At 43.8% G+C, this 14,531-nt stretch overlaps 1 protein-coding gene across 4 annotated transcripts in view; it reads left to right on the forward strand.

Moving 5' to 3' along the window:
- Window positions 1-14,531, forward strand: part of RNF157 (ring finger protein 157) — a 548,807-nt gene that overhangs the window by 457,309 nt on the left and 76,967 nt on the right. For 3 of the 4 annotated variants that reach the window (XM_086930701.1, XM_086930702.1, XM_086930703.1), the window contains exon 18: window positions 9,691-9,801. The exons of the other annotated variant lie outside the window; for it this stretch is intronic. In XM_086930701.1, the coding sequence (XP_086786827.1) occupies window positions 9,691-9,801 (111 nt within the window). The remainder of the gene's footprint in view (window positions 1-9,690; window positions 9,802-14,531) is intronic. 4 annotated transcript variants of the gene reach the window in all.

The following is a 14,531-nucleotide window of genomic DNA, read 5'->3' on the forward strand; positions in this document are numbered from 1 at the left end:
CCTTAATGCAATCTCCCCCTTTATAATTGCGTTAAGGGTGCAGTACCTTATTAAGTCTAATAGAGGCACTGTTACAACTCCACAGAGACGCGTAGTAACAGCCTATGGTCCGGCAGCCTTTCGTTACAACATGCCTTTTCATTTATTAGTTATGCTACTGGTAGTATATTTTTTAGACAAAAATAAAAAATTTACTAACATTAACATTTGCAACGCTAATAGCTCAAACCTTCACTAATGCGAGACCTATTGCATTGCAAATGCTTGTTTCTTTTGTTTCTTCCTCAAAGACATGGAACTGTTAGGTCCCCCAAGGCTGGAGTCGCTTCCCTCTGTTGTTTCATTTGTACTTGATCTCTCTGCCTCATCTTGTACATTCTTTTGGCGCCTCTTTTTTCGTGTAAACAGCTGCCATGGTGTTTAAAACCACATAATCTCTAGACCTCTGCGTCTCCAGTCTTCATGACTGACTTTCTATGGTAGAAAATTGGATGTGCTGCAAACTATTGAAGTTAAATAGTAACCAGACACAAAAATACAGCTTTGTTTTTGAGCCAAGTCTTTAGTGTATAAACAGATGCCTGAGACCTGTGTGAATGCTCTGGGTATTAAATTAAATTCTCCGCTTACTATAACTAACCAGATTAACGCCTTTGTCAGTTGTGTGCTTTGAAACAAATACTTCCTGTTTTCCCATTCTCACACCAAGTGCAAATTATAAATGAATATATCTGTGCTTTAATTGATTATTTTAACCCACTTTAAGTGGGTTTGCCCAAAAGGTAGTGCAAAAGTTACAGCTAGGACTAACGTCAGCGGTTAGGCTTGTTCTGTGCCATGCAGCGTATGATAATTTTCCTCCTGCTCTATTTTCTCTACATTGGCTGCCTGTTCGAGAACTGGTTATGTTTGATTTATTATGTCTTGTATGCAAAGCACTATATGAGCAGAGACACACCTCTATATCTTGTCATTTTCACGGGCATATTCTCTCTTGCTCCCTCAGAGCTGTGGATACATCTCTCCTAAATATTCCTATGGTCAAATGTACTACAATCAGTGGAACCACATTTTCGGTGGCAGCCACTTAAAAATATTAAACCATTTACACTGAGATTCATTTAGAAACTAAAGTGCCGTACATTTAGGAAAGTCTTAAAAATGTGGCTGTTTCCAATGATCAATCTGAAAGTGCGGTAGCTGATACCTGTTACTTTCGCAAGATATTATTTTCACTTTATGAATGGTTTTCTGAAACTGGCTTATGGTTAGGTTTTCACTGTGCCAAGATAGCCTAAGAGCAAATGTTGCACCTGTGGTCACTCTGGTGGTATCTGCTCTCGCTCTGAAGGATGCCACACACATAGAAATAAGAGCTCAGCATGTGGGAAGATTAACCATTATGTGAAAAGCTATGAGTCAAGAGCCCAGAAGCCCACGAGACTCACTTCTGGCTCAGAAGATCAGTGTTTTTAATTACACACCATTACTGCCAAAGTTGGAAGATCCGGAATGGGGTGAAGTAGTGAAGGAAGGAATTGTGGACCTTCATTGAGAGTACCATCAGCTGCTCCTCGACCATAAAACAGAATATATCATCACTTTCTCAACAACTGAGGGCTTGACAGATTATAGTAGTTGAAGTTAGGCAACTCCAGTGCTGCTGCATTTTTTCAGAACTGTGTCAAAGTACTATTCTCAGGACTGTATAAAAGGCTGAGCTGATCATGCAGCGGTGAATTGTTGCCAGTATGTCCTCTTTTGGCAAGAACTGTTATATAAATGAATCCATGGGGTAATCACTATTGAACTGCACTTGTGCCTAATGTATGCCTATGGCTGTACTTTTCTATCATTCTTAGTAGAACTGGGAGAGGTAACTGTAGTGGGTTTTACGCTTGAGTGGGAATAGTGGTTGAGATTGCTTTGATTAAAATACTATCTTTTTACTATGATAAGCAGAGGGCTGCACATTAAATGATTGTGTCTGTTTGACTGTTGAGCTCTAAGCTCTTGAACCCACCCCCACACTATGTCCCACAGAAGCCTGTGATTGCTCGCTCTCGCTACTCTGAGTATCAAGTGCAGAAAGGATGTACTTAGTCCAGTTTGAAGAACTAGGACTGACCCCAGGACACCAAGGTCAACCAAATCCCCACACCCCACGGTTGTGGCCCAGTATCCCCTGTATGCCCTGTGCCCCTCTCTCCTCCAAACGGGGTCTCTCGTACCTCAATTGACCCCTGCCTCCAGTTGGTAATTCAGACCGCCAGCAAAGAGTCCTGACCGACTTTCATCATACTTGGTCAGCCACGCCACAATTGGGATGCTTACCAAATTCTGATTCAGGATTCAGCCAGACTAGCTTGAATCCAATCGCAAAGTGAGCAAGGGACCCACGTCTGGGCATACCCTGCCAACTTAGGCCGAACAAAGCAAACGCAAGGAGATGATGGACGTAGCGCTGAAACTGGTGTACTGGGGTGGGGAAGTGAGCTAAAGAACGATGATGGATTCAACCCAGATCTGTGACTGGGAGTAAGTGTCTGAAAAGTTTCAGTGCTCCTATCCATCCTCTCCTTGTGTTTTCTTTGTTTACCCTAAGTTGGCAGGGTATGCTCAGACGTGGGTCCCCTGCTTACTTTGCCACTGGATTCACGCTAGCCTGGCCAATATGGGGTGCTACCCCGATACCGGTCCGAGGATGCTTGTTTCGAGTCCAGGGAAGAGCTGGCTTGGCAGTTCGGGCTGGACTCTTATGTTGAGGCACAGGGTCAAGACTGATTTGCATGTAGCTGGGTCTGAACTGACGTGGCGAAGTGAGCTATCGAACGATGATGGATTCAACCCAGATTTGTGACTGGGGGTGAGTCAACGATCGGTCCATCATCTCCTTGTGTTTGCCCACAGCCTGTGGAGACATAGAAGACAAACAGTCAAGAAAGGCACTTTCTCGATCTTCGATGCTCTGTAGCCAGGTAGGTGCTTTTCGTGAGTTTCTGTATTATATGTGCTGTAATTGCTTAAAGATGCTTTACTTTTGGCCAGGAATAAGGTGGTCTGCATCGAGCTCTTGATAGGCTGGTTTCCTCTCAGTCACCTACCTTGGAGTGAAGAGGCTTGCCCTTATTTTGTATTCTAGCCTGTGTAGCGGAGCAGACTAATTGGAGGAAGCAGGCAGCGCAAACGCTCTTCCTCTTTACCACCCCCTTCCCCCCTCCCCCCCCTCCCCCCCTGCGGGAGATAACAGCGCTGACGCTGCAGTGGCCCAGTGAGGTCCTCCAGCAGGCAGGGGGTGCTGTAGCCTTGTCAATGCGGCTTGGCATCACTCTACTGATCCTCTGCAGTGCACAGAGATGTGGAAGCTGTGCCACAAGCGCATGCAGTTCTTTCTTTTGAAGCAAGTACCAAATTAAATCGTTTCATTTGCTTGGACTGAGGTCTCGCAGAGTTAGAGCACTTATTGCACTTGGTGCATAGCCTTTTAAACATTTATTGATGAGAGCCAAATCTTGCCTGAATATCCATGGCAAAGGACATTTGTCCATGAGGTAAGTGCTGATTAACACTCTGGATGAGGTCATGGATGCGATTGACCCATCCCTTCAAAAGGTTGTTTTGATGGCCCTTGAACCCATGGGAAGGGAATTTCTCCACCTGGCAGTACAGCCCATGAACACCCATTACCCCACCTCCCTCCCCCCAATGAGGTGGAAGATCTGAACCCCCCTGTGTGTGGGGGAGGGTTAAAGCCACAGGGAAGGCCCTAATAAAAGCTTACCATATTGTGTTGACATACCCCCCTCCTAGGGACACCTTTAAAAGATTGATTAGAAAATTCTTCAAAAGATGAACCAGCGCTTTGGATTAAGACAAACACAATTGGTATTCATCCTCCTCACTTCTTTCTCACCACCCATAAATTGCTGGGTCCCTTTCAGTCTGACATCTGTGCACTCCTCAACAGAAAGAGCCCCCAAACACAGACACTTCTCTGAATGTTGTAAAGAACATTGTAAGATATTTGAGCTGGAGCAGCGTGATGAGACGTAGCTGAATGTTAGAATTTTCCGGATAATGTTTTTATGTTTTTGTATAGTGCAAATCTAGCTGAAGGATCAAAGGCAAGCATACAGTCAACGAATGATAGGGGAGGTATTTGGATAAAGTAGGCAGGTTGCAATTAGCCGAAGTATTTGGTTACTGCATTACGATGTTATTTTCTTTTGAGAGATGTATCTTCAACACTTTCCTAGATCAGAGCAGCATTGGGCAGCACTGATGAATAAGGGAATTTAGTTCCAGTTTTCTTGGTGCATAGATGGAAAAGGCCTGCTGCCTTTTTTCATATTTAGTCTTCAGTCTGATGGTGTCCTGGCTGTGGGTGTGCCGACAGCCACCAGAGACAGTGAGCTTGTCTGCAAGATGAGTGGGGGCTGCTTGTTGTGATGGTTTTGTATATGATGCAGCTGGTTTTGAAGATAATGGCCAGGCAGGGGGAGCCAGTGGAGTTCAGAATTGAGATGAAAATCCCTTAAGGTGAGCCAGTGTGAAATCTTGGAGGCCATGGAGCAGGACTTTACCCCCAAACAGATGCAAGAGTACGGGCACTTGAATAGCAGTTCTGAATGTGCTTTTTGGAGTAAATGGTTTTAATTTCTGTAGCTGAGAGAGCTGGTATCAGTGTGTCTTTGTTTCGTTGGTAGTGTGCTCCTTGAGGGTGAGGTTGGTGTCCAGGGTGAATCTTAGTCAGTTTGCATTCAGTGAAAGTTGGGGTTCGAAGCCTTCAATGTTCATGTCATTGAGATCGGTTTGTGCTATTTCTTGCTTGTACTTGGCAAATAACAGGAATTCTGTCTTGGTGGGGTTGAACTTCAGGAAGGTGCTGACATCAACGTCTCAATGATGTGTTGGCAGTGTTTGGGGCATTGCATGATTGGAGCAGGGGAGACTTTCAAATTGAGTATCATCGGCATATTGGTGAAATTGTATGCTGTTTTATGTGAGTAGAGCCCCAAGGGGCTCCATTTAGAGGCTGAAGATGACAGAAGACATTATGGAACCCTCAGGAATCCTGCAAAGTATAAAGATCTTTTGAGATCCGAGGGTGCACATATGAATAACCTGGTGTCGTTGCCAGTGAGTCCCATTTGAGACTCCAGGGTATAGGAGGGTGGGATGGTCGGCTTTATCGAAGGCAGCTGAAAGATCCAGCAATATCAGGTGGCAGGGACTAGTTCCTGTATGTTTAGGAGGGCATAGTCTGAGGTGTTTGATAGCTGTGCCCATGCTGTACGGTAATATGAAGCCAGGTCGGTTGCTGTGCAGGAGTTGGGTACTACTAATGTGAACTTGGATCAACTGTAGACTGCTTTTTTGATTATCTTGCTGATTAGGGTAGGTACATGATGAGTTGGTAGTTGGTGAGGCCATCTGGGAATAGTATAGGTTTCTTTAAGAGTGGGAGGATCAGGCCTGTCTTGAGAGAGTTGAGTCATGTTGGCACAATCTGCAAGAGATAGGGCTTTTTGAAGGATGACCATTGTGGCAATTTACAAGAAGGGGTGCGTGTAAGAGAAGAGGTAGATTTGGTGTTGTCAATGTGCTGTAATATCTTGTGTGTTTTACTGAAGACAAGATTGATTGGGTGATGGGACAGGAGGATCAGGCAGGTGATTGGTGGAGTGGTTCATTTTCTTGAAAAGCGTTCTGCTTCTGTTGATTCATTGATGTTGCTGGTATAGTACTTTGCTTTGGCTGATGTGATGAGCTGTCTGCGCGTTGCACAGATTAACTTCAGTATCAATAGGTCATCTGGAGTTTGATTTTCCTCCATTTTCTTTCCTGTCTTTGGATGGTGAGTTTATTTTAAGCAATTTCTTTAGATTAGCAGTGTGCTGAAATTTTTCACTTTCATTTGCATAGTTTCATTGGAGCATGGATGTTTTCATAGTTCTCCAAAAAAAAGTGTTGAATTAATTTAGAAGTGTGTTGGTATCAGGCGTGGATTTGGCAGGGAGAGCGAGATGAATTCAAGCATTAGATTGAAGATAGAAACCCCTTTGAAAGATCTTAAGGTTTGGAATTGTCTCTAGGATTGACCATGGTTTGTTAGTAGAACGCTGCCTATGGTGAGAGGGATGGCAAGATATTTGGTGCAGTGTAGGGGTATGGATTGTTTGTATTAGATTAGTGGAGATGTTGAGAAGACAAGGTCAAAGATGTGCCTTTAGAGTGAGTCGGTTAGGTGACAAGTAGAGTGTGTTGAAAAGGTTGAGGAGGGTATCCCTGGTTTGGTTTTTTGTTTCAATTTTTTAGCTTATCTTGTCTGGAACTTGCAGTCACCCAGGATGGATCTGGGGGTGTATCGGATGGATCAGGTGGCAAGAAGAATTAATCAGTGAAATCCCTCTTTGGCCCTGAAGGCCTTTAGATGTGATGGAAGATGGCAGTCTGCGTTACAGAGTGGGAAGTGGCTTGTCGGAAGCGCCATGGAGTTGAGTTGTTACTTTTGTGCCTAGGTTGTGGGATCAGGACGACATTGAGGCCTCCTTTCAACTGTGTGCAGACCACACAAAGGATGCTATTTCATGTGGGAAGAAGGATGTTTAATATATGCTTGTTGAACTGTGATGAAGAGTGCATCAAGCTTGTGATGGGATATGTGCAGTCTTGTGCATGGAGCATTCTGTAGTTTGAGGATGTGTGATAGTGAGTGGAATGTGTACGAGGTTGGGTTGTGAGAATGCTTTGTAAGTGTTTGTCCAGGACGTGGTGTGATCATGAGGATTAGCAGTATGGGGCGCTGGGTGAGGCACATGCTTATTATTTACCTTGTAGGTTTCAGTGGAACTGGGTTTTCTGGCCCAAGGCCCTTCCTGGGTCCAAAGAGGACCAAACGGGAAATATCATTGTCTGTGTCCACATTTTTTTTATTTTTTTTTACTTTAGTTTCCATTTTCACAGTGAATTACAACAAAAATGGCATATTGATTACTCATTGCAAGAGTACATTAGCTTGAAAAAATGATCTACTACATAAAGCACAAAATAGTCTGTGGCAACATATACATTTTTTCACTTAAACAACGATTAGTCAACCTGTATACATCCCTTCATGCCAAGGTTCACAGACCCACACCTGTCTTCTAGAGGTTTGCACTCTTATCAGAGTTAACAGTGGAGTTCTAACTAAAGTACTATTCCTGCCGGTTGCTGTGAAGTAGGGGCAGAGTTCATTTCAAGCAAATAACTTTTGAGTGGGCTCCGGATGTCCCATGGCCTGGATGCCAAAGGTTGAGTCATAGAGAAAATTTTGCTATTTCACATTACACTAAACCAGACTGTTAAGCCAAGCTTTTGTGGTAGGAGTGGCTTTGCTTCCCAAATGTAGCGCGATCTCTCTTGTTGCCAATGGCAACGCAGTAAAAGTGTATTTGCGCATTTGTTTAGGGATTGTTTGCATGTACCCCAACAGAGCCATCTCAGGTGCAGGGGTTAGAGTGAGTGATATCATCCTAGATAAGAGTTGTAAGATGGCCCTCCAATAGCCCCTTATCTTTACGCAATTCCAAGTCATGTGGGAAAAATCAGCGTGGTGTGTACCGCATTTGGGACACGTTTGTGATCGATTGGGGTCAATTCTATGAATTTTCGGCAGGGACATGTAGGCTCTCCATAAAAATTGAAAGTGTATCAACTTGTGCTTACTGTTAAGGCTGACCTCTTTAGTCTGGGCACAGCAAGAGTCCCAATGGGAATCTTGTAACTGATGCCCCAGATCTCGTTCCCAGGACTCCCGGATCTTAGCGTCTCTGCTAGGGACCAGGACCATGCTGGCCCTATATAGCTTGGATATGAGATGCCCCCCCACCCCCCTTACTTGTGACCAATAGTGTTCAAGGTGGAAAATTTGCTGGCTCCAGAGGAAATTTAGTAATGCGCTCTCTCATTGTACTACAGAGCTTGCTAAGCACGAAATTGTCCATGAAAGACGCCTCACTAAACCGCTCCTCGTCTGTGCTTGAAAACACATGTCCTCCTGGAAAGAGGTCTTCTATTGTCTCAAGAGAGCATGCGGTGAGCGTGTATTGAACCAACCTCTCTTCGGTGATAGGCAGCCATGGATTGTTTACGATTGGAATCGCAGGAGAGTAAAGTGTGTGCCCACCGGCCATACGTGCCAATTTCTGCCAAGGCCAGCTGGTAGTTGACACAGTCTGGATATCGCAGGGTGTCTGTGTCCACATTTGGCTGGGAATGCCTGGAGGTGAGCTCCCCTGAGGAGTTGACTGAACTAGGAAGAAGGCAGGAAGAGTTGTCACTTCCTGTATAGAGGACGTTACTTTCTGTGGGGGTGAATAATGAGGAATAAAGTTCACTTGCCTGGCTTTTTCTTTTAAAGATTGCTCTGGTTGAAAACCAATGATGTCACTTCCTGTGGAAATGGATGATGGGAAAAGAAGCCTGCTTGCCTGTTTATTCTTTTGAAGATGCTTGCGGTGGAAAACCACTGATGACACTTTCCACACAGATGAATGCTAAGAAATTAATTGACGCCACTCCCTGTGGAGATGGATAATGGGTATTTTCTGTGTGAAAAGGCTGTTAAAAACTCACGTTTGAGGTCTTGAACACTAACCTCTTTGACAGTTCTAAGTGGTAACATATTTCATTGTTAATACTGTAGTCTGATGTTTATTGGCTAAATGTTAGGGCAGAAGTGTGCTGTGCGATGTCCCTTAATGTTACAGCAGAAGAATGCTGTGGCATGTCTCTCATTGTTGCTTCATGTCTTCGAGTATTTGAGTTGTGTAAACCTTCATGTGTCGGCAGATATGGAATGCAAAGATAGTTGTTGTACCTTTGAATGCTGGAGCTACAGAAAACTGAGATAGGTCTCTTATTGTTACAGCTGACAAAAGCTACAATATGTCTTTGGATGTTCGAGCTGAGAAACACTATGATGTGAATATTATTTTTTACGTTGGAAATGAAGAACACATATGTGACTTTCAGTGTTTAGGCTAAATAAACCTACAAAGCATATTTGAATGGTTAAGATTAAGAATGCTTGACTACGTCTATGAATGTCAGAGCGGAACATTGAGATATGTCCCAATGTCACAGTTAAATGCTGTAAGCTGCCAAAAAAATGTTCAAGCAGAAGACCTCTATGCCTATCCATCTGTTCTAGCCCAAAATACTTTGTGACATGTCTCCAAATGCTAGAGTTGAAGAAAGCTATGAATTGCCTGAACAAGAGAGCTGTATAATGCAAATGTTCTATCCGAAGAACAGATTGGCATACATTTGAACCCTTTAGATCTACAAAAGACTATTTTGGGGCATTGGATAGACAATTAAAATAAACTGGGAGATGTAGGCAGGAGCAGTTGGAGACTCTGAAATACAAGCATGATATGCAAATGAACATGTATTGGGATTGTACACCTGAGGGCTTGGCTTCCGTGGTCATCGCCACATTGTTTTCCTTTCTGGTGTGGTAGTGCTAGTGAACTTTCATCTAGTCCATGCTTTCCAACTCATCCACAAAGTATGTGTATCTATAATATTTTGGGGATTATTTGGAAAATGTAATGTTTTTCTGAATTTAGAAATAAGTACTCCCCTCTTCACCTTATACCTCCCCACCGTAGCTCTTATCTAACGTCATTGCCTCTGTTACAGGGCAGAGAACGGGTGATTTCCTGGGTACGGAGTGTGACAATAACAATGACACAGGCCTCGCTCCTGGGAACATGCTGGATAATTCGCTGTGCTATGAGGTCTGCTTAGCTGGTGAGTGGCAGTCTGATGAACATGAACTTACAACTGTGTCACTCACCCATGCCAGAAACACCAACCCCTCACCCCCCCCCCCCCCAAAAAAAATAACCAAATGTCCGATTCATCATGTAGGATGCATGCACAAAAGTTATGAGCCATTAATGTTGGGCTGTGTAGTTGGTGGCTTATCTAAAAGAACTATAGAAGTTTATTGGAAAGTCCTGGCTGGTTATACTAGTGAATTTAGTACGTGTATGCATTAGTCTTCATCCCTAGTGTCTACACTAAACTATCTGTCCACTACCCACCATGAACCATGTTTGGTCTCTTGTTGATTTAACAGAAGGGTAGTCTCACGGAATAGGTCTCGCCTATTGGAGTGGCACCTGTTGCTCATCGATAGTGGCTCAGCATCCCCACCTGTAGTGCGGCTCTGCTGTCTTGGTAGGTCCTTACATTTCTTCATCATTAGGTCAGTGAAAGGACACAGGCCTGCTTTCCGATCGAAGTCTACTTCGTTAGCCTCAACCTCTGTCTGTGTCTGTTCCCTAGGAAAGTAAACTTTACTACTGAAAAGCGGGTAGCTGGTCTTTCACAAATGGTTTGAAGATTGTTGGCATAGGGTATGCATCTGTCTCATCTGTGAGTGTCTGTGTTTGGGATGATAATGAGGGAGATGAATTAGTGGATCAGTGGCATCCATAGCTTGAAGTAGGAAATCTTTTTTTTTTTTTTTTTTGGTATAAGGGCCCAGGTCTGCCGTAGCAACCACCAAATAACCTCACAGAACCCAAAGGAGAGAGTGGCATATCTTATTTTGGTACTAATTGCAGGCACAAATGCTCCAGCTTTAAATCCTACCTTACCCCCAACCTCAAAAAGCTGCGGTTTTAATTGACTGTGGAGCCAACTAATGCTCCAAAGTTTCTAGTTGGTACTGCTGTGGGTTCTGATTATTAAAATTCTGAAAGTGCTCAGCAGATAGGAGAGACCAGGAATTGCTCTCAATAAATATCTCTGTTCTACAAGGGCCTTGAAATAGAAGCAGTGTCTAGAGCTTGTATTTTTTTGTTTCCCATGCATAGGTAGTTTGTATGTCCCTTTGCTCCACAACTCTATCTTTATCTCATTGTGGTGAAAGTAGCAGGTGTCACAGTGTTATAATTCAAACTACGTCCCACTCTTATTTTCCTTACACCGGGCATAAAATCAGAACTCTCCGTCACAGGGCAGAACAGTTTCTTATGTTCTTTCCGAGTAGTCATGCTTCAGTATAACCATTGTGGGCCTGCACATCTATCTTTCCTATTTTGGGATTTTTTCTCCAGTTGATCTGAAAGTTCATGTTCACTGTGCCAACACTGTTTGTTCAGCCCATGCTTGTGTTCCTAATGCCAGGGTTGCCAGACATATGCAAATATATTGACGTGTACCTTAAAAACCTGATATGTCTTCTGATCAGTTGAACAAACAACAAAGATGATCATAGGACATTGTGGATTTAGGTGTAATGCCATAAAGAGCCCATGCCCTTGAGAACATGTTGGCTTAAAGAATCTTTTACCCTATGTAAAGCTGAGCCTTCAAAGCTTGGCACTGTGCAAAAAGGCTGTAAATCTAAAAGCTCGCCACTATTCGAATGTATTGCCCATGCAAATCCGCTGATATACTCGAAGTTGTTTGGTCAAAATGTCAGCCTTTCATCGTCCTGTCCTGAAAGACTCTGACATTAGAGCTCACCACCCTTGCAAAGACTTCGACATCTCATTTGGATGCCCTGTAAAAGCCCCGATAAGCTTGCTTCCCTGGCAAAAGATCTGATAGTCCCACATGAAATGGTTTTCTCTGAGAAGATTATTCACTGGGTAAATATCTCAATTATTGGGGTAGGGAGTGTAGATGTTGGTAGGTTGAATCTTTTATGTTCATGGCAGTTGGTTTAATCCTTACTGGGAAAGGGTCCTTTTCACACCGAATGATCTCAGATCATATCAAAAGGAACTTACCAGAGGAAGCTCCCTTCTCCATGACTTGAGTTCCTTGACGTGTCTATCTGTTTGCAATCATTGTGCTGGCAACCCTGTCTCCACCCACCACCCTGCTCTGTCTGGGTTGAAGCTCTTACCTTTTGTTGTATTTGAATCTTTAAGGCCATGAATCTCGACAAGACGAGATAGCCCCCAGTGCTGGATCAGCAACTGCACTAAGTGGTATATGGGGAAAAAAGCAAGGGAATACAAAATAACAAAATGACATGGTGTACAAAGTATACATTTAAAATGCAATGCCTGAAGGGGAATACTACACTACAGGGAAGTCATTAGATTTTATGTTCAGGCGATTCCTTTAAATTGGTTTGTCATGATCAGGCCTTTCTAAGACACTGCCTACTGGTAAATCTCCTGATTTCTTTGTCATCTACTCTTCCACTGGCCTGCTCCAAAAGAACATTCCGCTCTATTTTTGACTCCCAGAGCCTTGGGAAACAAAGATTCGAAACATGGCTCTGAGTGTTTCTCTTACATCTGAACGGCGTATTCAATAGTGTGTTGATAGCTGCCAAATCATCAGTTAAACACAGATCTGGCAGTGCTTTCGCTCAGGTGGACCACCTCCCTCATACCTGCTGATATCTGGCGTTTTGGGCTGGCGGAAATCCTACTGGAATGTACTGGAGCAAATTTGCTTTGAAAGATAAGGTTATTTAATTTCAGAGAAAATAAGTTATTTCCCACTTTGTTCAATAAGAGATATGTGAAAGTGAGTTCAGTCTCCTGAGAGACATTCTTTATTGTGTTGAGTGCTTCTGTGCTATTGGCTCAACTGCAGCCATGCCTGGAGAACCAATTGGACCAGTCGACGAGGACTTCAAATGCAAACTGATTATGACTTCTGCAGCCTTACAAGTGCTTCTGTGGTGGTGTTCAACCGCTCTTGATGCAAATAGTAGTAATGACCATTTCCGTGATGGGATGAGGCAGCCTTGATGAGTCCCCTTCGGGTTCCTAAAACCACCTCCTCCATTCAAGCACTAGGTGAAGGGTGATGTCCTTTGTAATCAGCTGGTCAGACCTTAATTTGTACTTTCCGTCGAGCCATTCGAAAACCAGAATGAGTATTATTGAGTAGCCCTAGCAATAGTAGTTTCCAGACCTCCTCCAGGTGTTAGGGTTGCCACACTTGAGCTTGCGGTGGAGAATCAGTCTTCTTTCCTGGCTTAAAAGCAAGATTCACCACCTCATGTTACCATCCTTGAGCTTGGCAACTTGTCTCTCCAGTTCCTCTAGTGAGACCATCTGACACTTCCACGAGAATATATGGACATCCTCCGAGAGGGAGAGTGGCCACTCAGCAAGGTGTCATAGGAATTTAATTGTAAGGTTCTGATTTGGTGTTTATTGAAAGCAATTGGTCATGCAGTTTTGCTCCAACATCTAATTTGAACAATTACAGAATACAGAAGAGGCCCATCCCAAGATTACTTTCCATCCTTTGGCAATGTGACTTTTTTCTAAGACCGTAATAGTTTTTGCTCTTAAGTGGACACCTCACACTCTATGCATCCCTTTCCTCCCCCTCACCACCCACACCCCCATTCCTGAACCTCATGCATAAGTCCTCTTCATAGGATCATTCATGGAAAGTGACTTTTCTAGAGGAAATTATTTCTACCTGTATAGTGAGTGAAATACACACCCTATGTTTCCACAAACCTTATACAGCTTTCCCCTTAAATAGAATGATTATGGCAACCAAACCAGTTTCCCTACCAAAAGAAATAGCAAACGTTGATATAAATCATGAGCATTTTCTACCAACTTTCTTTCAGAAACTGACACCTCCATCACAGAGATGTATACACACTAAAAAGGGTTTTATGCTTCTACATAGAAAAAACAAGGAGCACTAGAAAAGTTAAACTACTTGTATTTGGAATGGTTTGGCTAACTTTAAAGTCTATTGTGAGCCTTATAGATGTTGCATTATCCTATGCTACCAGAAAGCTGATAGGCTACTTTGGAGGTTAAGAAGGGCTAATATCGCCAGAGGCAAAACTGCCGCTATAGCTTTCAAAGGAGAATTCCACATTTCTGAAATGTCTATATGTGCAAACCAGCCACCTGGAGATCCTTCCATACATTTACTGGACACGTTGATCTAGGTTCGGGGTCCAGGACAAAAACCCTTGCGAATTCTTCCTTTTTGCATCAGGCTAGTTAAAACGAATCAAATCCTGAATTGAGTGTTTGATTGATTTATTGTTGGCACCACCCCTTTTTAGGTTTTGCCTGGCGAAAGCTGCGCACTGCGCAGCTTTTTCGCGCAGGCGAAAACCTAATGACTATAGTATGGGGCTTGGAATCCGCCTCCGTCTTCCATTGGCTAGCTCCATAAATGGAGGCTAGCCATTGGAAGACACGTTTGTCCGTCAATGCAGGACCAGATTCGGGAACGCCCCTGAATCTGGTCCGGCATTTCCGGCACCTGCCTTCCTGCTCGGGACGCGCTGCTATTGGCAGAATTTTGATCCTGCTGTGATTTATTCAGGTTAAAAGGGGCGTGGCTGGAAAGGGAAATCCGGGAGAATCCCAGGTGACGTCTTGCACAGCAAGCGGTCAGATCAGCGTACAGCGGAAAAGCATCGTCACTGCCGTTCCCACTACCCATTGGGTGAAGGCGTGGCGCCCGCATCCGTCTTCTGCCGTTCTTTACCCCGCCAGGTGTGTCCGAGTTGAGATCAT

Source organism: Lissotriton vulgaris, chromosome 7 (genome assembly GCF_964263255.1).
Source record: "Lissotriton vulgaris chromosome 7, aLisVul1.2, whole genome shotgun sequence".
Taxonomy (NCBI): domain Eukaryota; kingdom Metazoa; phylum Chordata; class Amphibia; order Caudata; family Salamandridae; genus Lissotriton; species Lissotriton vulgaris.